Source organism: Homalodisca vitripennis, chromosome 4 (genome assembly GCF_021130785.1).
Source record: "Homalodisca vitripennis isolate AUS2020 chromosome 4, UT_GWSS_2.1, whole genome shotgun sequence".
NCBI lineage: Eukaryota > Metazoa > Arthropoda > Insecta > Hemiptera > Cicadellidae > Homalodisca > Homalodisca vitripennis.
Genome location: NC_060210.1, coordinates 89,500,298 through 89,525,219, shown reverse-complemented (window position 1 = coordinate 89,525,219; position 24,922 = coordinate 89,500,298). Strand labels below are relative to the sequence as shown.

At 32.5% G+C, this 24,922-nt stretch overlaps 2 protein-coding genes across 2 annotated transcripts; one reads left to right on the top strand and one right to left on the bottom strand.

The window, feature by feature from the left end:
• The first annotated feature begins 465 nt into the window (after positions 1-465).
• On the top strand, positions 466-7,987 carry LOC124361473. Its single transcript, XM_046815523.1, has 2 exons — positions 466-591; positions 6,136-7,987. Exons 1-2 carry the CDS (start codon positions 574-576, stop codon positions 7,435-7,437), a joined length of 1,320 nt encoding a protein of 439 aa, XP_046671479.1. The 5' UTR covers positions 466-573; the 3' UTR covers positions 7,438-7,987.
• Positions 7,988-11,897: 3,910 nt separating this feature from the next.
• LOC124361472 (glycine-rich RNA-binding protein 8-like) lies at positions 11,898-17,399 on the bottom strand. The gene is made up of 2 exons (XM_046815522.1): positions 17,217-17,399; positions 11,898-12,636 (listed from the first exon to the last, which is right to left on the bottom strand). Exons 1-2 carry the CDS (start codon positions 17,235-17,237, stop codon positions 12,061-12,063), a joined length of 597 nt encoding a protein of 198 aa, XP_046671478.1. The 5' UTR covers positions 17,238-17,399; the 3' UTR covers positions 11,898-12,060.
• Between the last annotated feature and the right edge of the window lie 7,523 nt (positions 17,400-24,922).

Sequence of the window (24,922 nt, the reverse complement as noted above, 5' to 3'; positions counted from 1 at the left end):
TGTGTTTACAGATACTCGCTGAAAAAAGTTTTTCGGACCTATGTTTATAACCTGAACATTTTTTCCTCATTTTTACTAGTACACCTGTGCTGAGAGTGGGGGTGAGAACTTCATGAATCACCCTGAAGTATATAAAATTTATACCTTGGCCTACAGATACAGCAAAAATATATTAACAATCTGTGGCAGTCAACGTGAATATATATATATTATTCTGTCTCTTTGTGTTTATATATATATATATTTATATACAACACAAAGAGACTATATATTTATAAAGAGGATTCCCTCAGCCATGTTCATCCATATGTAAATGTAAATGCGTAACATACAAGCTGATGGAGGGTCAAAATACTTCCACAAATTGATAGCCATATCGACCTCTGTAATTTATTTCCATAAAGAAAATGTATGAACAGTTTGTAGAAATGTTTACCAAACTTGTTTGACACACAGCACCTCAATAGCAAGTTACTACTCAGCAGACCTGTTAATAGTGACCTAATTTTTCTGCTGATATTCCACTGCAGTAGGTCTGTAACAGTGACACACTACCAGATACAGCCCACCAACATGTTCACTCTTTTACTGGTAAGTTTTGAAATACAGTACTGATGATCACAACTACCACTAATTTGTAGTACTGAAAGTAAGTCACAATAAGAAAACTGATAACGGTTTTATTTTGTTACTATAATATTTTACATAATTTACTAATATATAGAGTAATATTATTAAATTTGTTTATGAAGTTAAATGTTTGTAAAATAAAATAATAAAGTTAGACAGTTGTGCTAGACAAATCTTCAATAACATTGATCACTGCCTATGTGTTTTTCTCAAAATAGGGAGAAAAAAAACATAATCAAATGATTAAATTGTACTAAACAAATCTTTATTAAAATTGATCACTGTCTATTGTAATTCTTGTCAAAATAGAGAGAAACTTATTATGGTAAGTAGATTATGCTAAAGTAAATAATAAATTATATCTCTGAGTGCAATATATTACGTTATAGGTACTATTAAGTTATTTTTTCCATCCTTCTCTGCAATACTTGAAATGGAGCTAGCCATGTTGTCAGATAATATCAATGTCCCAAGTTAATACTGAATATCTGTGTTGTTGTCATCACAGATTATTGACCAATCTTTATAGATAAAAGGAAATGTCCTGACTGATTCATCAATGCCCAACAAAAATCATGAAAGATGAGGCATGGAATAGCATAGAATGTCTATATTGTCTTTTATCAATCTACATTGCAATTGAAAACAACAATAAAACTAACATTACATAAGATCATGCTCAATTTAGCAAGTAATTACAGACAGTAGACTTGTCATTAAAAAAAATTTAATATGGGTTTATTTATTATTATTGCTAGACAATAATTTTATTTTCATAAACCAATAAATTTAAACATGTAACAATATGAATAAAAATATAACAGTATAAATTAAGAACACAATGGAATAAATAAATAAAAACACAACAGTCTAAATAATAAGCAAGAATTAAACTATAAAACGATTAACAACTGCTTAGGTAATAGTATCAACAAGGTTAACATTTGTAAAAAAATCTTCAAGGGAATAAAATGCCTTACTTTTATAAGGCCTGCCAGACAACTTAGCTGCAAATGGTTTTCATTCTAAGCTTTTAAACGTTTGTGGTAATTTATTGAAACACTTATTATTAAACACACTATTTATTGTAAATAAATATGGCTTATTAATGTTTTTCCTAGTCTAAAAGAAGGTGCAATAATATTGTGAGCTCGGCTAGTATCATAATTATGGATTCCTTCAAAGCAGTTGAAGTTATTCAGGCTTTCCCTCCCATATAATAAATTTTGAAACAATAAAATGTTGGGAACTACAGTATCATTATATTATAATTAATAAAACACTGTTTATCTTCATAACCCAGATTGGCTAAAATTCTCACTGCTTTCCTTAAGGCATGAAATATGGTAGGCAGGTTTATCTTGTATTTTATAAATACTCACATTGTTATCAGAGACATGAGATAGTACTGGATGGTTGCTAATAGGCCAATATTTTATTTGGACATATTTTTAAATATGTCAAATCTCACTCCCAACTACTCCATTGAAAAAACGAGGTTTTGTTGTTGCTTTGTGTAAGACAAAATTTACAAAATTTATTTCAAAGTCCAACTATGTGCAGACAAAAATGGAACTGGAAATGGTTTGGCAAAGATTTCCCCTTTCCCCCCTCAAACATTAACCATATGTCTGAGCACTTCTTGTATTGTTATCCAACTCAATACACTGAAAGGTACTGAAATAATAATAAATTATGGGTTTGAGAACCGCTATTTTTTATATAAAAAAAGTGAATTAAAATTTCTAGAAAGTTAAATATATAAATATAACCATTTAAATTTTAATCAGTACATTATAATAATCACATTACAGATTATACATAAAGTTCAGATACACACAGCTCTATTTAAAACGAACCTGAAACTAATTTATCAAATTATCATTAGACGAACGAATAAATATATCACGTGGTTTTATTATAAAAATCATCATAGTCTGGCTTTTGATTTTGCCAATCAAACTGTTATAGAATAATTATGTTATCATGGAAGAATATATTATAATGTGTTGCTATTTAAATAAAAAATAATTTTAATACAAAAGATTTTAAGAATATTTTTTACCAAGAGTATACGTGGTAACGTGTATTTGTGGCATTATTTATATGTGAAACATGTGCAATGTACACAATTTGTCTTTTATAATATTGTGTTCTAGTAGAGTTATTGTAAAAAAATAAATTTAAAAAAAGAGATTTTCCATTTTTTCTTAATTTCATTTAGTAATGACTATATTTTTTAGTGTTAGAGCTTCTTAGTCCTAACTTTGCCTGGTACAATAAGACATTGTTGCTTTACTATTTTGTTTATTATCAATATAAAACAAAGCCTAAGTTTTGAATTGAACTGAACAAATATTTGTTTGTTTTAGTAGTAGTTTTTAAAGAGTTTCTACAAAATTAAAATAAACCAATAAAACAGAGTTATGAGGAACCAACAGAACTCGTTGAAAGTCTTCAAACCAATAAAACCAACAATGTAACTTCATCACATATGTTACTAAGTCACATGATGAGATGTTACAGGATGTATTTAGATTATTTACCAATTTATTATTTCTTCAATTTTCTCCTTGACATCATGGTTAACCATAACACCAGTGTAAAATATTCCAATTTTGTTTACTTTAAATTAGGATATTTAAAGCCCAAAATCATAAGACTAAGAGGAACTTATGTGTCAATTTTTCAGGCCTCTAGGACCTTTCTATTAAGAGTTACAACAAAAATGGACAGACAGAATGGGCAGACAATGGCAATATTTTAAGAAGGACCTGCCTCATTTATAATTCTTTTCATATGCCTAAATACATAATTATATAGTTTAATACTTAAAGTAGTGGTTTGGATAATGTAGGGTATATTTTCAAAGAATAAATTTCAAGGAATGAATAAGCATAGTGAATTAAATTAGCCCAATGAAAAAAGAATAAAGTTGTATAATACAGTTACATGTAGACCAAATCTGTAAATATTAATACTACTTTTGTAAAATTGTTCACCCAATAAAGAGTATTATAATTATTGTTCAGGAAATGGTGTAATGAGATTGGATGGAATACACGATGGGGATTTTAGCCGATAATCATTCCTGATCTAAGGATGTATCTTGCCCATTACCATTCAGGTAAAGGAGTGCTGTAAAACTTTTTAGTCAAGTTCATAGGTATAAAAATGTGATCAAGAAGGCGTTTCCTCCAATAGACATCGGTTATATCAGAAATGGTTGGGTTGTATCACCTTCAAGTTACGCCACTTTACTGATTTTGGGCTCTAAATACCCTAATTTAACACTTTTACCGTATCACCGGTCTGTGAGACCGGAGAGGAATTTCATGTTTCTGAAATTGGCACTTCTGGTGTTCGGTTGCCCCTTCCACGCTCAGTAGCTGTTAATTGGTTTCTCCTGAGCCGTTTTTCATTGGTTTTAATTTGTATAGGGCGTTTGACCTTGAATCAGTCCTGTTATTTTGTGAGCACTATGGTCTACTGTAACGGACGATACGGTTATTGTAACTATTCTACCGGTCTGTCATACCGGGTGATACGGTTAAAGTGTGAATAGTTATTATGTGTTTATATATTATTGTTTTTATGTTTTATTATAACTTGTTATAGTCATGAGTGACTCGGAAATTTTAAGAGTGAACGATGGAAGATTTAACGAGCGACTTTTACAACTCCTACATAACGTTGAAGGGGATGATAGTGACGATGAGCCTGTTGACAATTCGGATGAAGATCCAAACTATGTAGTGTCTGATAACGAACTAAACCAAAGTGAAAGTGATGATAGTTTTGCTGTTGATGAACCCCAACTGGAAGATAAAGATGACATCCACTATAGTGTCGAAAATTATTTGGTTCAGGAATCTGAAGGTGACTTTTTTGGGGGAAAGATGGTAGCGTATGGTGCAGAAAGGAGCCACCCAAGCAGCGCAGAACACCTCAACATAACATTTTGAGGGGACCATTACCCGGGCCTACTGCAAGAGCAAGAGCCTTAGGTAACAATCCACTAATTACAAGACTTGAATTCATAAAATGTCTGACCTTAAAACTTATAAAGCCTCACATGACAAGATGCCTAGAAATTCAAAATTTGCCAAGAGACATTAGACGCGTCATCACGGGTACGTTGGAGAAACAGAAGCTGCAAATCCTAATGAATGTGTTCCTAATGACAAACTGGAAAAAACGGAAGACATGTTCCAAGTGCCCAGCTGCTAAGGAAAGAAAAACCAATTACAAATGTATCAAATGCGGACAATCTGTTTGGAGTGCAGCAGAAAGTTATGCATTTCATGTGTTCAGAATATCTAAAATCTGTGGATACTTTTGTTGTGTGTACTTATGCCTTTTTTTTAGTTTTAATTGCTTTGGTAAAAATGTATGTGTATTTCTGATACTTGTATATACAGATTTATACTATACCAGTATTCTAGAATATAATTGTCCATCCTAAATTCCCCAAATTATTAAATTTTATAATTTTTTGCATATATTTTGTGTTTAAATCTGAACTAAAAAACAAGAATAGCCCAAAAACAGCAAAAAACCTCCCTCAGGTCTGTGAGACCAGATGATATTGTAAGTGATTGTAATTTCATGATACAGTAAAAGTGTTAAAGTAAACAAAATTGGACTATTTTTACCGGTAACCATGATGTTATGAAGCAACAACAATTCTATCTCTAATATTCCAGAAGTAAATTTCAATTAAATATGAACTCTAATTCAATTAATTGTAATTTTGTATTTTCAAAATGAATAGAAATAACTTAATTTTAGTATTAAGCTGAGGCCTGTACTCAGATCGGTTTTTGCGGACAGTTTTACCAGGGCCCAGGCTCCCTGCCACACTTGTACGGAGGCGGGTGGCGGGACATGACGGGCCCAGTCAAATATCTTTCTGAGGGCCGCCAAAGTTGAATTTGGCTCTCTGGTCATACTCCTATCCATAAACAACACAATTATTTTACTTCATTTATCTCAGTATTTAGTATAAATACTGAGATATATCATTGAGAATTATTTCATTTATATTTTATCATATTATAATAGTTATAATTGAAATATTCTACAGGGAATAAGGAAATTCAGTAAATTATACTACTTGTATTTTTGTTTAAATAAATTGCAATGTGGAGTAACACTGGTGGACAATTTCATTATATTAAAAATGTTTGACTTCAATCTATTTTTGTTTTATTTTTTACTGTTTTATTTTTAATGTTTGTGTATTTGTTGATCTTTTTAAGAATGAAATGTGATAAATATTAAATACTTGTTTTAAAGGATAACATTTTTTTTCAAATTAAATCAAATTTAATTTATTGTCATATAACTTTTACAACCTATACAATATTGACAATTCTGCAACCTAGCCAAGTTAAATGCACTAAAACAATTCAACTAATTATTAAAATCTTATATATTATGTAAAAAAGACAATTTTTTTACACCTACAAATAGACATGTATTATTAGAGTTTTTTAATTGCAGGCTATTCTCATCTCTTCAGCTGCTAGAATAAGTTATGGAGCTCCTGGTTTTCAATCTTCAGTTGACTCCGGATTGGGAGAAGGTCATACTTATAGCTTCACAAGACCTTATTATGGATCACCATACAGCTATAACACACCAAGCTACAACTATGGACCGCAATGGCCGTATGACAACAGCTACGGACATGAAAGATTATTTGACTACACATACTTTCCAAACCAATACATTTCCTCCTATCCTAACCTAATGGCTAGATCAAACCAATCCAAAACAAAAGAGGAAATACTCATGAATTCAAGAAAATCCAGATCTCCATACACAGTTTTTTATGAAACTTTTCAAGAAACTTCCAATGCAGACTATCCACATTACACAGTAGAGGAATACTACAGTGAACCTTTTTACTTTGATGATGATGAAAAAGACAAATACAATAATTCAGAATTTTTCCAAGAACATGAGAATATTTCAAGCTCAGAATATGATCTTAACAATAATAAAACTTTGAATGGAACATCATCAGAAAATATAAAAGAGCCCATGCTTTCAGAAGGTGGTGGAACTCCCAAAATAAGTAGAGATTTTGTGATAACATACTTAGGAACTGTAACTCCATCTGATTTTCTGAGTGTATCTCATTCCCCTGCTGATGATCCTCCGTTAGGAATCCCGTTCTATCCCCTTCAAATTGACAACGTGAATTCAAATTTAGGAAAAGGTTCTGCACCACCAATTCTTGTTTCCCCTCACACTATTGAATCTGACACCCAACTTCAAGACTTATACCTCAAACCTTATTCAGCATTTTCAAAAAAACCTGCTAACACATTCCAAGAGTCTCCTATACCATATTTTTCACCTGTTTTAATGTCAGTAATATCAGAGCAACCCTACAAAGTCTCAGAGTTTGCAGAGCCACAAAATCAGAAAGATGAGTATTTATTGTTCGACTTTCAACCTGTTTTCAAAAGTTCAACTGTACAGCAAAACGATCCCCACAGATTATTCAGTGAACAGGTTTTAGGCAGTGTTAAACCAGTTGTCCCAATTGTAATGAAACCTAAAATACACAAAGTCATAAATACTGGTGCATTTCATAAGTTTGGTGTTATTGAAAAAGGAAAGAAATACAAAAATTATCATAACCAAAAGTACGACGCAGGATTTGAGACACATTTGCCTAAGGCATATATTTATTCAAAGCTGCATACTGACAAGGGAGTTGCCACTGAAATATTTGAAAAGAAGGGAGAGAAAACGTTCAGTACTGGAACTGATTTCAAATTAGGTTGGTTCTAATAGTTTTTTAAATAAATTATTTATGGAACTTTTTTTTATTTCAATAGTAACTTAAAATTTAATGTAATTTAATTAACGTTTACTTGATAAAAATTTAACCTCTTGACATTTAATCTTGTATTGTATTAGTTCAGAAGCTGAGAGAAAATTTCCATTGCATAAGCACACAACATTTGTTTTGAAACGATAGAGAATTTTCCCTTTTTCAGCCGTGCTTTTGGTGGAGGGAAATATGTGAGTGATCAAAATAGTTACAAATATGATAAATATGCGTGTTTTTTTCTCAAAGCATATTTTTCTTAACTTGCCACACTTAAAACCAATCATCAGATACTTAAATAAATTTTAAATCAGCATCGACTAACCACATACAGACCCGTAAAGTTTAGATATTCAGTCTCTTTATCTATTTATCTGACAGTGATGAAATTATTATTTATGTGTTTGACGGTTGATTTTTAGTGTCTCAAGATAAGAAGAATGTAATCATAGAAATAATTATCGTTCTGTATTTTTTAATCCTTTCAATACCTACCCATTTTGACCTCCACCAAGAGTAGCTACTCAAGCTTGATTATTAATTTCATCATCAGGAAAATCTTTTCAATTGATTTAAAAAAAACCCGCGTTATGTACTCATTAAGTGCAAATAGGCTCTCGGATTGTAACTTATACCATCAGGTGAACATTGTATTATTTAAGTTTTATAATTTTGAATATTTCAACTTTACACTCTACAGACCCCATTTTATCAGTTGGCCTATATTTATTTTAATTTATGAAGGGGTTTGAAAATTTGTACAACCATACTGGTCCAATTTGGAGAAAACTGGTGTTAGTTTACTCTAGCTAGAAGTACTATATAAGAATTAATTAATAAAGCAATAACATAGTTTTTTTAGTTAAACTAAAAAGCATTATGAGATTTTTCCAAATTACTAAATTTCCCAAAGTATGATGATCATAATTTGATGCACCATGTTTTGCTTAGGTATAAAAAACACTTTTGTTTATAAAATGGTGCAATGTGACATATTAAAAATACATAATTAACGTTACTTATAAAACAAAATAACTGCATGCAGTTTAAAATTCAAATCATCAGTCATACACTAAAGACACACATTCTTTCAATTACCTTTATTCTATGTTACTTAACTGTTATTGGTTTGTTTTACTTTTATACCTGATGATGTTGTTAATTAAGAAAATGTATATGGCAGTTACTAAAATGTAAAAAGGTATTTAATAAGTGTAATATTAAATATGATTTATATTTTAAAATTTTTATGAATTTTTTATTCGCCATTATCACCAGGAAGGTATATTCCAACATCTTACCAAATCTGGTTAGCAACAATCCACTCTACGTGACATATATTTTTTCGAGTACTTTTCCCACACCTCCGCCTCTTCACAACACACTTCTGAATAGATGTAGAAATTTTTATGTGCCCCCTCTCCCTTCCTCAGCATTATTTATTGTCATTGTTATGTAACAAATAATAGTACATACAAATATATAAAACTATACAAAATGTCATATTATGTCATGTATGAAAGATATAAAACAGATTAGTTACTGTACTGGTAGCTATCTTCATTTTAGCCCCATATGAACAATGTTAAGCTTTAAATACTTTTATGCAGGCCCGTACTTAGACTGGGTTTGCAGGGGGCAAGGGTCGGGCCCCACCACATGTCCTTTCCAAGAGACCGTGTTAGTGGACACGTCGGTGCCCGGGCGAAGTATTTTTTTCCGGGCCCACCAAAGCTGAATATGGCCCTGCTTTTACGATATATTATTTTTAGTCTTAAAACTATGGCAGATATCCTATTTTAGAGATATGATAATATGAATGCAAATACCTTTATATTTGTTCTATATTTTTATTGGTTATTAAGAAAAAATATCAAAACCTTTTTATTTCTTTATTTAGTATTAAAAAATATAACATTTTCAAGAAAACTACACAAGGTTTGGATAATAAAAGAGTCCTAAGATTTTAAAAGTGATACTCTCCAACAATCAATTCTACAACTAAAAAAAGGGAGTGTAAAGTGACAAAACCAATTTTAAGATTGTCTAACTTCCACTACATGTAAAAACCTGAATTTCATCTCTGTTGTAGTGATTCTTATCCAGAGCCGTTACTTTATGAGATCGGGTACGGGACTACACACAGGTCGAGGGCCCTTAACCGATCGTCGACTACACCATGTTTTCCAGCCCCCTCACTCCAAACTACCCGTTACATTTCATATACCAAGTACACATCTTATCAAGCACTATTAATCAATAAGTTATTAGCAATTTCTTAATCTAACATAAAATCTTATTAATTAATATCTGTTATATTTTATCAAATTTTTTGTTATTAAAAATTGTTCATTCAAAAGTAAGGAACAATTTGGTCTACTTCAACATTTTTGTTACCTTATGTTACGTTACTGTACAGTTAGTTACCAAATACAACAAAACGTTCCAACCTTTTTACTAAGCATTTTAATTTTATTTAATTTTTTGTGTTAAATGAATCCTGATAGATTACATAATTTTTTAAAAGGAGTATGTTAAAAAGCAAAACATCACAGTGCATTGAAACGGTTGTATCTGTTTATTAAAAATTAAAATTTTAACTGATAGATTGTCAGTGTCAATTTTTATTAACTATGCAATAAGATTAAGTACCACGGTTCAACAGTTAAAAAAAAGTAAAATTCCTTTTCTTACTAAAAAAGTAAACATTTTCCAACAGTATTATAACACAACTGCTGTTTGTTGTACTGTTTAAAAAATAAAATACACCTGTTTGTTAAAATATGATTGTACACATTGTATATGGATCACCTTTATTTTTTGGTGTAATTACCTTCGGGAAATACCAGGTTCTGTCAAAAGGAAAAAAATAATAATTGTGGAAACGATAATTGATTAGATATCTTCATGCTTGCTCGTGTGGACCTAAGGTACATCATATCTCAACAGGTAGTGCTCGGCTGGGGTCCTCTATCTGATATCTCAACCACTGTCATTGTTTCTGCTGTGCTGGGTGGCACTCGTCTTATCTCCTTAAACCCAGACTTATATCACTCGGCAGTATGACAGAACGGGCACGACGCGTTTGTATTTAGAAATACAGAATATGGAAATATGCATATCAGACGACCACAGCACGGGAACGCCCATGTAGGATTCGCCAACAGTCGACGGGTTCGGCCGAACCCAGACGACTCATTGCCGCATTCTCCGCGTCGTTCTTTTCGCGGGGCCCACGGCTTTCTGATGTTCTGGTTGACATTTATCTTCACTACTTTTAAGCATAATTTTCTCTTTAAGAAAGTATGAAGGAAAATTAAAACTCTCTTACATATACATTGAAAAAATTAGTCCATGAGTCTTTTTATGGAGGAGATATTTCATTCTCTTCATAAAGGACAGTGAATTAAAACTGCAGTTAATTTTGCGATTGGTAAATTTACGGAAAACATTCAGTTAGTATATTAAGTTGAAGCATTGAACATCGGAAAAGAACATTTTTAATGTGTCACGGACAATATTTTAAGCTGGACTTACACATTTTATGTTCGTTCCGTCCTATACTGGCGCTCTTGAGCACGTATAATAAGTTTATAAAAAGATCTTAATGTGATTTTGTTGGAATAAAAAATGTTTTTTGCCTTTTCTCAAGTACAGTGCATTAAGCACAACAAGAAATAAGCCTTCCTTTATTAATTGGATGAACCCAATTCGTTTTATATATTTCCTCCGAACTACTAAGGCACAAATAATATTTTCACGTCTTTCCACTGTACTAACGAAGTAATGAACTCAAATAACACTGCCCCGTTGAAGTCATTGGCGGGGCGGCGCGACAGGCCTAGGATGACGCGCTATTACGAGTATAACACAACTCGCTGTAACTTATTTTTAAAGACAAAGACAGCTGGGTTCCTTCGTACCCTGGGTCCGTTCCCCCCCCCTCCATTACAATGTGACGGCGCTGTTCTTATCAGTTTAAAAATCAATTTCCATGTTCATCAGAACTGTTTAAATGATTATAAAAAATGATGATATATTTGTTTAATACATATTATAGAAATTTTTCTTACATTAACAGTTTTAAAAATACATTGAAACAAATATCCTAACTTGCCTTTCATTAGTTGTTTAAAAAATCAAAAGATCATTCAGAAAGAAAGTTTTAGATCCAAACACATACAACACACGTTGCCGTGTTTACATATTAAATACCACGTTGCCGTATCTGTACATATGTTTAAGTAAAGATTAATCAGTATACTTAAAACACATAGAGGTTGCTGTGGAGTACGTGTTACTCTCTCAAGCTTGTGTTCCGTGACCACAGATCTGGCTTGTGATGTCAGTGTGGAACAAAGGCGCCTTTAATAGCTCAATTTAGCTATGGGAAAAAAGTAAGTGAAAAAGAAAATATTACTAATAATTATATTTCAGATTACAAAACAAAAATCTTATAACAATTACATTTTTTTGTATTTTCTAGTTTTTAAGTCATATTATTACACCGTACAATAGTTAAAGCTGTGTAGTGAATATTTGGTTTCAGTAAATTCCCTGTCACACAAGACCACCCCCAATGTTTAGAAGAGTCTGTACAGTGGTCTCAGTGACCTGTACAATGGTCTGATGATGTACCTGTTGAGATACCGCTCTGGGTTTTCAAACACCGGTCTTATACCATCCCCCACAGAACTGATGAGGTTGCTGGGGACCTGGCTGACAAGCGATCCCAGGTTGTTGATTCCCTCTCCGATCCCTCCGAGGCCGGTGCTGCCTCCATCGTCTCCATCACCTCCGCCTTGACTTCCTCCACCATGACTTCCTCCACCCAGCTGGCTCAAGCAGTTTTGGTACCCACCACCTCCACCACTATCGTCATTGTAACCTCCGTTTCCCCCTCCGTGTTGAGTGTACTCCAGATTCACGTAGTTGAAGAAGAGCGTTCTTGCGTCAACTTGGGGATTGCTCCTTTGCAAGCTTAAAAGGCAGTGAAGGAGTTTCTTCTTCTTGCGTTTTCTCATCGCGTGACCATGGAATCTCCTACTCTCCTCGTGAGGGTTGACTGCTTGATCGGATTCTTGAATTCTGTGCTCGTCTTCGAACTGGACTGGTACACTTGACACGTATGACAGCACCATCAGTGCCGTGGTCAAGACCTACAACAAGACCCACACAAACGGCATTAAGTAAGTATAACAGTTATCAAGAACTATGTACAGGCACTGTTTGCTCCTTATAACAGCGAAGTTTATCATTGTTAGAATTTCACATTTAGATAATTAGGCTACTTAGAGTAATGGGAAATTTGTTAGTAGTCTACACGGAGTCAGTAATTTAGGATATATTTAAGAAAATTATCTTTGTTTAACAAATAGCTCAATTGTTAAAGAGCAAAACATCACAGTACATTAAAACGATCGCATCTGTTTATTAAAAATTACAATCTCATCGATAGCTTTCAATGCCAATTTTTATTAAATAGCAATAAGAATAAGTACCATAGTTCAACAGTCGTTCAAAAAGTAAAGTTCCTTTTTTTACTCAAAGTAAAAATTAAACATTTTTCAACAATATAGTAACACAATTGGCAGAATTGAAAAACTATGTATACTATATTAATTTATGGTATGTACTTCGAAGAATGTAAATAAATAAATATACGGAAGAAGTATAGAGCTTATAGCAAAAGCTGTACAGAAAAAAAAACGCGCTGACAAAATTGTGTGACACAAGGAACATCATTTGAAACCAAGGAAGAATGTATTTCTGCATTTTAATTTGTCCAAGCATAACCCCGTAATAAATAATAAAAAAGATTATCTCCTAAATGTAAACCGCTTTATTGGTAATACACCTATTTCTAATTTGATAAAAAACAGGTAAGTGTTTCACCAAAGACCAAAGATATTCCTAAAGAAACATCTTTACAACTTGACCGACACTGTCACAGTGACACGTTGTTTTTATGTTTATACATATGTTTTGTACTTGACAGTTTTCCTGTCCGACACAGTTCTCCAGTATCACGAAGGACTGTCAGACACTGACTGCAACACCGCTCATGATAGTCTTGCACCAGTTTAAACTAGTAATGTTTACTATCAGGCTCAATACTTGGTCAATTTCCTTTTAGTTACGATAATGATGGGTATCAACAATAAAAAATTAATAGCAAGTTGATTGTTGAACTTAAAAGACGAAACAACACACCATTTAATTCTTTGATTGGAGATTGGCCAATATATGACCATCTAATAAAGTTGGTTATATGTGGAAGTGGTAGGTTGGTAGACATTTGTAACACATGTCTTACGTTACTGCGAAGCAGTTATACTCTCTAGTTGGGAACTTTCCAATAGGTAACATCAAAGTTCAATATGGTGTGGACTGGAAGACTTTGATGTTATAAAACAAGCCTAAGAACTAATATTTCCAGCAGGGTATCCCGAAATTATTGCATTCGGAAATGTGTAGCTCTCACATTAAACCTCTTTAGTTAAAATAAACCGGGTGTACATGAAGTAGGTAATAAATGCCAGAGTTATATAAATAACAACATAGAATTTATTTAGTTGTGCATAAGTTTTGTAACAAATAATATAACTGTCCCCTAAAATTTCTTAGGGATCTAATTAGGACAATATATAGAAAATAATAGACAACGGTACCTAAAGGGAACCAGTGTCCAGTACATGGCAATCGTTACAGAACTAAATTAAAACCGTCTTCACTTTAGGGAAGCAGTTGATTGAACTGAGGTCAAACTGTCAGTTCAACATCACATCCCCCCCCCCCCGAGCTGGGACTCCAACAGGCTACTAGGTAAGACGCGCGCTGTGGCGTGGAAAATGCTCCACAAATAGTGATGGAAATAAAAACGGAACATGACGTAGTCGGTTTTCAGTTTGAATATTGCTTTTTATTTTTAAGGCAAATTTAGGTCGTATCCGTATAAGATACCATTTTAAAAGACAAATAAATGAAAAATGCTCTGCATAATCCTTGAGGTGTAGGCATTTAAAGTATAATTTTGAGACATCGCATAATCAAGTTCAAAGAAAACTGTTGAAGATAAGGATATGATATTTTTAGTGTATGTAGGTGATAGGAGACTGGAAAGAGTGACATATATTTTATTTATGACAATATTTAATCTCAACAATAAAGAATTATTAAAATTATGTAATTGAAACAAGTTTTGCTTACTTCAAAATATAACTTTCTTCAAGCCATAAATAAATTAAAACATGTCACTCCCTGAAGTTATAAGTGTGAAGTATAACTCAAGTACGTACTGTAAAAATTTCACATTTTTATTATCAGTGATTTTCATTTTGGACTGATAACAAAATTACCTAAATGTCCTACTTTAAATGTCTGTCGTTTCTCGTGGAGTGATAAGAAAATTCGACTTTTTTGTCTTCATAGATCTTCTTTTAGACTATGACTTTAAATATAAAAGATATTTCCAAACAAAAAAATCGATTACACTGACTTAACGTATAAGCAGAATATGGTTGACAATTTATAACAAATTATGTCTGGAGAGTGTGTCATGCTCAAGGGTTTAGTTGCGTATTATCGGTTTACTATTGATTTTCCTAGCTTCACACTTTTACACTGCTTTAGTGAAGTGTGGAAATTGTGTCATGCTTTTAGGACAAGCACTTCATACAATTGTGTTTGGATTATTTCCCATAAAAAACGTTAAAAAGGATTAAAATTGAATACATTACTTCTGTATCTTACAGTCAGTAGGAATTAGTGATAATGGTTTGGAATCATCAACTTTAAAAACATTCCAAAGACTACCTATATCCGGTAACGAAACTTGCCATTTTTTAATTAAACTTAATTATTTTGTTTAGATTAAAAATATAACAAAACTGTGATTTGAATATAAATGAACCATTATCATGATATGAAGTATTAATGCTCACATTCGTTTAAAGTATTTCATCCCTTTGACTGCTAGGGCCCTACCGTTCCAAGAACTACCAGCGGCCGACCTTATCGACTTTCCTATATTTGTTCCTATATAGTTTTCGCTAAACTTTAAGTATATTGTTACACTACTGTATAACTCAAATGAAGCTCAAAATTGTTCTATTTAAATGATAAGTTAATGAATTAAACAATGGTTTATTCGTTATAACATTTGTAATTGTTGATGTTTCACAGCCGACTGTGGCGCACCTAAACAATACTCCGTATTCAAGTACATAAATTATATTCATGGCAATTCACAGTAAAGGAAAGAACACATTTTTATTCAATTGAAGTGGTTTTGTGAGTTTTTGAGTGATAACAAATTTATAATAATCATGTTCACAGGTATTATTTGTTTCGTTTCTGGAAGCATTTTAGCTCATCTACAAGTACTGGTTTTGTCTAACTGTTTTTCAATTAAACATTTACTCATTTTTTTACTTTTACTTTTTGTTACGTTTTAATTTAGTAAAATAATAACATTATGTTTAGTGTAATATATCCATTATATTACATGAATGATAATTAAGCTAAGAGTTTGCTAGTTTAGATTGTGTCTTTCAAAGTAAAATTTGACAATTAATTCAAGCTTACATATTATATTGTATGAATATATATATATATATATATATATATATATATATATATATATATATATATATATATGTTTATTTTTTGCAGAAGTTAATAAAAAATTGTTATAGCAGTAAGTAAGATGCTGAAGTAAATTGAAATCATTTTTTAATTTGTTACAAAATTGGATTTTTGTTTTCTTAACAAAATAAATTAAATGCTGTATATTATTAATTAATATATGATTATTGTGCATATTAAAAAACTTAAAAATAAAACTTATAGTTTTGTTTTTACTATTTTAAGGGACATATATAATTTTAAACACTATAACGTTACATAATTTTGCCTGCAGTACTGAGTAGCTGTATGGTAAATAAATTACAATGCAGTTGGATGGCTCATTCTGTTGAACTCACTTAGTTGTTCTAATATCAAAATTGTAAAATTGCTTGGCTGCCAAAGGGTTAAACCATTTTTATTAATTTACTAATAACTAAATTTAAAATTAGTATTTTAATAATTAATTAAATCTTTTAATTTATTTCGATTATTGCATTAAGTTGCTGAATATTAAAGTTAATATAAATTTTATCAAAATAATAAAAAAATAAAAACAAAATTATATTATATTAATAAGAATTACAATGAAACAAAATTAATTAAAAAAATTATTTTCATTTCATTTTTATTGATATTAATATAATCTAATATTGTTTTTTGAGTTATGCAAATATGCTTTCAAGTTTATAAGGCATGATTTTAAAAGAGAAATATTTTAAATACGTTTTTAAAACTCTGTTTGTACTAAACATTTCTAATGAAAATTCTTTAAAAATTCAGAAAGAGAACGTGGGGCTCATGGTTGGTAATTTATGCATAATTTATCCATTTCAATCAAACATTTGTATTTAAATATAAATTTAGAAAAAATATTAAACATCAATATCATAAAATTATTTTTACTGTATTAGTTCAAAAATATACAAAGCTAGGAAAATACACTACATATCCGTATTAGATGTCTTAGAAATTAAGAATTATTCTTGCTACATATTATTTGATATTTTGTAATAAAAATTTAAAAAAAATAGTAGCGAAAATAATGTTAGTTGAATAAATAAACAAATCAGGAAATATGCAGCAGTGTAACCGTGTCAATGTCAAGACTTACATAAAAAAGCAGGGTCCTCATGGCGCCCAGAGCGATCTAGGAGGCAGAAGATTCAGCGTCGGACTACGACCAGATCAAGTTTGTACGGCCCTCATGTGAAAGTTACATAACAAATCACTTTCGGCCCTAGACTCGCACTGCGCCCACACGGAAGTCAGACCTACTTCTTGACTTAGCAGAGAGACGCGGAGGGTCGACGCGATCGTTTGATTTGTACGACATTCCCTGAGATTGCCCTTATGTATGATTTCTCCTTCTATTGTGTCCCGTGGTGATCCTTATTAAATCTTTTTGCAACACACAAACAATAAACGTTGTTATTAACTTTGCATGAAGGCTAATTACAACAACATCGCCGTATGAAAATGTAAGCAAATATTTGCATTGATTTATATTACCCATTGTGTTGGGTTGCTGGAACTTTCAAGAACGGAATTCTTAGAAACGTTCATAGTCTGATTGATGATACAGGCATTATACTATGTATATTTGTGATGTATCGATTCTCCTTATTTTGTTTGGTAAGATCCTCGCACAGGCCAGTATCCCCATGAGGATAGCCAGAATAAGGCTTAAAAAGAAGATCGGCCTCTCCTTAAAAATTTTCTTCTTCAACGTACTGCGAAAACACAGAACGTCTAAGGCGACTTTCCCACCACAAATATTGAAAATTGGTCTCAGTGACGTAGTAAAGTGGGTGGATTATGGGGTTTAACCCCCTTACTACTTGCGTATCATAGGAGCAGTGCCGTACCCAGAATTATTCTCTGGGGGATGTTCGTGACACCGTGGAGTCGGGGGTATGGAAACACCCTAATCAGTAGAGGGTTCTGGAGGCTCTCCCTGAGATAATGTTTGAAATACTAGGTCCTAAAAATAGTTATATAACGGTACTTCCGAATTAATGTAAGAAGGACAAAGATCAAGTCAGAATGTAGGAGAATACTTTACAGTAAAATCACTTTACCACCACCCAACAGGAAGCTTATACAAGGATAATTTTTATGCAACAAATACAGTTATTACGAAGTGTATTTAACAAAAAAATTGTATTCAAACACAAACAAAGTATTAAACAAAATATTCATGTTTAAATTACAAATAAAACCATAGCTAAATCTTGACGTCTATCCTCGGATCAAAAAGTATAGATATACGAGTTTGAAAGTTGATCACAAAACTTAATAGAGCTACAATATCGAGAATTATATTAAAATTTAGCTTGTTTTTTTGTGATTTTACATATGTTTACTAACAATAACTTCCATTTTTTATATCGATCAAAACGAAAAAATACCGTACCAGTTTTGGCGCTTTTTAACCAAACTGCATTTTTGAAAACTCATAGCTCGGAAACCTGTGATCCGATTTAGGCAAAATATTTTATTATATAAGATACAAGTTTAAGGTATACAAGTGTATTTTTAGTGAGTATGTAATTTAATAATAGTATGAAAATAAAGTTATTATTACATTACCATCTTACCTTTGATTCTTGACCGGGTGGAGTTTTTCACAAAATTCGGTATTAGTGAAGCTATGAAACTCTTTGTCTCTTTGTCATTGTCTTGAGCGTGTGATTTTGTAAACAATCCTTTAAAACATTTCCATTTTAAACAAAGATTAAACAAAGCATATTTATAGTATCCGGTAGCTGCTTGTCTTAACGCACAAATCGCTAGACTGCTCAGGGCTGTGTTGCCTCGCCTCGTATTGTCAACAAACTAAAACAATACGAAACTGCTCAGAGCTCGGCAACTCACTCGCTAGCGTGACAACCGGATCAGTTAGATCAAACTGATGATGCCTTAACCGGCGAAAGCGCTTTTTAAATAAATTAAATGTGGAAGAATGAAAAATGTCTTTCCTATTAAAACCTACTCACATCCATCAAGAATACAAAGCAGGTAGTTGGCTGTTCCAAGAGTATAAGTTACAGCAAATCGAAAATATCTGGTATAGATTACAATTACAGGTGTTTTTACGGTACAGGTATTTTTTCACGTTTACCGCCGATCCTATTAGAAAGTATTCGGATTCGTTTAGCGGTAGCAGTAACTGTAACATGTACGAGTACATTTTGTACTCGGTTACTGAAAGTAATGGGTACAGGTAGAATATATAATCAATAGTAAGAATTAACCTCACTTTCGTAGTTGCTGCGTGACGGTAACTCAAATATTTAGCGTTTTGAATCAAACTGAATTATTTTACGAGCAGCGTGCTGTGTATTTCGTAAATTAAAATGGTTATAAAGTTAGAATGTATGTATTTGATTATGTTTGATTTCAAATTTCCAAACTTAATATTATTTTTAGTCGAAAATATACTATTATGCAATCGATTATTTAAAATAAAAAGCTCTTAGGGGGAGGGGGCAGGTCCCGTTCGTTCCCCCCAAAACAGTGTGCCACTGCACAGGAGGGCCTCAGAAAAACTGAAAAAATTAAGAAGCTTAATAAACCCTGTAGGAATTAAAATAAGCTCATTTTTATACTTGACATAATTTAAAATTATGAGGGTTACTCTGGTGAGCCTTGCATTTTGTTCATCACTGGTATGTAGCTAAAATACATAATATTCTATTAAAATCTGTGGAACATTAAAGTTTTCAGTGGTCAGAAAAGAACATTTTTGAATGATTTGTAGACTCATTAACTCTATTCTATAATTTGAATAGTAAATACTATATGTATTTTTATGTATTTGTATACCCCTAGATGTTAATCTAGAGGTTTCAGTTTAAATATAAAATCGAAAGCGTGAAAATCTAGCAAGAGCAAGAGAAATTGAGTCTTTTAATCACATTTAGTAAATAACAATCTGTTTATTTTACTTTTATTCTCTATGTAGTCTGTTAAATAAGTAAATAACATTCATAGACTACATGTAGTACATGTAGTAACGCTCATAGACTACATCTAGTCTTCGGTAACACCATACTTCGTGTCGGGTAAGAGAATTCCTTGAGGTCACATGTTAACATCTCTTATGATTGTACTTACTTTGTTCACAAATTTATTTATTCTAGAATTTTCTAGTTGTGATCATGAGTGTAAAAACGTTCGCTAACGCTCAACCAAATCTCATGAAGTAACATGCATTATCATCAAACATGATGTTGCCCATATAAAAATGAAGCTTCGTGCAAAATTTCAAGTCTAAAGTTTAGTTCGTTCGCAAGATAAGTTTATCGTGCAGATAGACAGACATAAAGAAGTTTTTACAGCCCCATCAAGTGATATTATTCACTAATGCTAAGTCAAAAATAGATTTCTTCCAGTATTTGAAAGTTAGAAGGTTGAAATAAACCGTAACTGTATTTTTGTTACGTCTCAGTGAATCTGTGAAGATAATGTAGGCAGGCAAACAGAAAGTCACAATCAGGAGCAATCTCTGGGGATATGGGGGGGGGGGGGGGGGGGGGGGGGGTGTAGTAACGGTAACACACATACTTGGGGGGGGGGGGGGGGGCGTGTGTCGCGTTAAAGAGTAAATTCCTTGAGGTTCACTACTGTTAACATCTGCTTATGATTGTACTTACTTCTTGATTCACAAATTTATATTATTCTAGAATTATTCTAGTTGTGATTCATGGTGTAAAAACGTTCGCTAACGCTCAACCAAATCTCATGGAGTAACATTGCATTATCATCAATATGATGTTGCCCATATAGAAATGAAGCTTCGTGCAAAATTTCAAGTCTCTAAAGTTTAGTTCTCGTTCGCAAGATAAGTTATATCATCGTGCAGATAGACAGACATAAAAGAAGTTTTTTACAGCCCCAACAAGTGATATTATTCACTAATGCTAGAGTCCAAAAATAGATTTCTTCCAGTATTTGAAAGTTAGAAGGTTGAAATAAACCGTAACTGTATTTTTGTTACGTCTCATGTGAATCTGTGAAGATAATGTAGGCAGGCAAACAGAAAGTCACAATCAGGAGCAAATCTCGTCAAATGTCAATCGGCAACTGAAGAGCAAATGTCTGCCGAAGAAGACCATTATTGCACGCGCCAGTTCCGCGACATCTAGCAGATTATCTGGTGGAGAATCCTTCCATCAGGCGCGCAGCACGTGTCCACTGGTTATGTATGCAGTATTGAACATCCATCGAGCCCGCACTTTCTGGTTGAGTCATGATTACCCATAAACCTTTTTGTCTTCCTCTTGTCTTTTTTTATATATTTCCCCTCTGTTGGGCGGATCTACGCTCCAAAAGCAGCGTGAACGTTTTTAAAATTTTCCTAGGATTGGTGATAGTGGTATCACGCTGTTATAGATTAGACACAATGATACAAAAAATTTTTTTATACCATTTCTCCAACAATGATAATATTGTTTGTGCCCTCTCAATTTTCCTTTTAAAACCCACAACTCCCTCTAATATAATTTTGTGGCCTTAATAAAAAACTAAAATAAAAACTTCTTGGTATACATATAAAAAGCCATTATTTGGCCACTCTATAGTAAAATAACTGTAATGTACAGTTTAAAGAAAGTTAATAAATTAGTTAAAATATGTTTTTCCTACATCTTACAAAAATCTAGTTTACATACTATGAACATCACACCACACACACACACACACACACACACACACACACACACACACACACACACACGACACACACACACACACACAATTGGATTTACATATCTATTGATGTTACCTTATTTTTATACCCAGGTCTTAGACTATCAGCGCCATTGTCTCGTGCAAGAACGCCCGACACCCGGGTTGTGAGTCCTAAAAAAAAACACAATGCGAAGGAAGTAAAGTTTTTGTTTTATAAAATAGAACATCGTAGGGATAATTACATAGAACATTGGATATTTTTAGGCCCACCTGGAAGATATGCATTTTTAGTTTATTATATTCTAATGGCAGCAACGTAGCATTACATACTTTTCCTTTACCATCTAAAAGTGGTGCTTGAATGTTTTTTTTTAATTATTAAAACTGAACTTATAAGTAAACTTTCAATTCGAGTATTTATTACTAAGACCTCAGACCTAACCATCATCAGAAAGTCCAGTCACCACCACCGGCAGTGCGTGTGTAATCGTACATCACCACCACCCAGTACAAGTGTTATCGTCAAACTGTACAAAATGTTTATTTTTTATCCAAATGAATTACATATCGAATATATACAAGGGAGGTTATATTATGTCCTGGGAAACACCCCAAATATATCCATTAATAATTTTAAAATATAAATTTGAAACCTCTTACAATCGTGATAGAGATTGGGCATCTACTTTTTTGGAACAATGTTTTGTTATGTCACACACCAACGGGGGGACGTCCTGCGAGGTATCGTGAATATTCTTAATGGAAGCCTATACCTTTGTTATACATAAAAATTTTAAAAAGGTAAAAATAGCTTACTGAATTGAATGCCACAACACCGCATACATCTTATCAAAGGAATTATTCTTATCAGAAAATAGAGCATTTTTAGTAATAGAAAATTTACTGATGTTCAAAACAATGTAATATTTTAAATAATTTAACATGGTTCTTGCCACAAAAATGTGTTACACTAAATTTTTTAGCATTTTTTCAATTGGTTCAATTAAAATAAAATAAACAATTTATTTTGAAGCTGGTTTCATTAGTACAAATTTACCAGTTTTTATTACAATGAATAAAACTTATGAGTCACTTTTCTCTGATTACTTATGAATCTGTACTTTGGTGTTTTCCAGTCAGCAGGAAGTTTAAAGAGACAAAGGTCACTAGCCTATAGAAAACATTATTGTGTTATTAATCATCTGGTCTACAGTTTCAGTTTGTTGAGGCATGGAGCTTTCACTAGACAGGTCTAAGCTTGGGAATTACAAATGGACCAAAGGTCATATCATTCCCTGTCGAGTTAATCCATGTTGTCTCTGAAGCATTGCTGTCAACAAGTTATCTAATTACAGTAGTTTACAGGTTTTATTATTTGGCAATTTAATGGAATTGTCTGAAGAGAACGAATTACTCTGTTGATGATGCGAGGATATGGCGATCGTCAAAGATCTTATCGGGAAGTAATTTTTTGAAATTTGTTTTAATGTAATTATTCCACTTTTATTTATATGTGACTAGTTGTGTCTTTCCCAGAAAGGAATCCCATAAGTGTTTCAACAATATCAAAAACTATTGAGCGATTTGAAATGACAGGGAGGTGTACGTAATCGGCCAAAGTCGGGTAGGATACAATCTGCAACAAGATGAAGAACATGCACTAGATGTTTTGCAAACATTTATTGAAGACCCACATACATCGCTCAGAAAAGCTGCACAGCAACATGATATGCACCCTATGTCTGTGAGTAAAGATTTTGAAAATTAATAAATACAAACCATTTAAAGTTCATTTAGTCCAACAGTTAAGTGAGGATGATTACGACAGAAGAGTTTGAGTTTTGTGAACTTGTGATGCGCAAATGTGATGACAATAGAGATTTTCTGATCAACATACTATTTTCTGATGAGGCAACTTTTTTCCTAAATGGCAATGTTAACAGGCACAATTGCCGTTAACAAGGGCTAGTGAAAACCCACATTGGATTACTGAGTCCCCATTCACAGCAACCACAAAAACTGAACGTATGGTGTGGAGAATTTTAGTAACAAAATTTGTTGGACCCCTTTTTCATCAATGGAAATTTAAATGCCGAACTTTACTACAATATGCGCCAAAATGAAATAATCCCACTATTCAAATTGCATCAGGAGAATACTTTTGATAATGTATGGTTTCAGCAGGGATGGTGCTCCACCCCATTATGGGAGACAGGTAAGAGAGTATTTGGATTTAAGGTTTCCCTCATAAATGGATTGGCCGAAGAAGGAGAAATCGAATGGCCTCCAAGATCTGCCGGATTTGTATGTCACCAATCGATTATTTCCCCTATGGGGTCATTTAAAATCCAATGTATATAGAAGAAAGCCTCATAATTTGGAAGACCTAAGAAACAGGATTATAGAGGAGATTGCTTTGATAACTGAAGAAATGTTAGGCAACTCTGTCGAATCATTTTACACAAGATTGGCTCATTGTCAAACCGTAGAAGGAACACAGTTCGAACATTTGCTTTGACCACCAAATGCAGGTAAAACGTTTTGTTGTAAGACTTTTTTAACAGCATACATTATTTTTTTATTTGTAATAAGAAAATCAATAACATAAGTATTTCCATAATTTGTACTGTAATAAAAACTGGCAAATTTGTGCTAATAGAACCAGCTTAAAATAAAATTTTTGTTTTATTTAATTGAACATTTTAAAAAAATGTCTAAAAAATTAGTGTAAAGCAAAATTTTTGTGGCAAGAACCATGTTAAAATTACATTGTTGAACATCAGAAAATTTTCAATACTAAAAATGCTCTATTTTTTCTGATAGAATAATTCCCTTGAGATGCGGTTATTGTGGCATTCAATTCAGTAAAGCTTATTACCTTTAAAATTAATGTATCACAAGGTATAGGCTTCCATTAAGAATAATTCACGATACCCTCGGCAGGACGTCCCCCCGTTGGTGTGACATAACAAAACATTGTTTCCAAAAAGTAGATGCCCAATCTCTATCACGATTGTAAGAGGTTTCAAATTTATATTTAAATTATTAAAGGATATATTTGGGTGTTTTCCAAGACATAATATACACCTCTGTAAAATGCATGAGTCATACCACCATCCCTTTGCT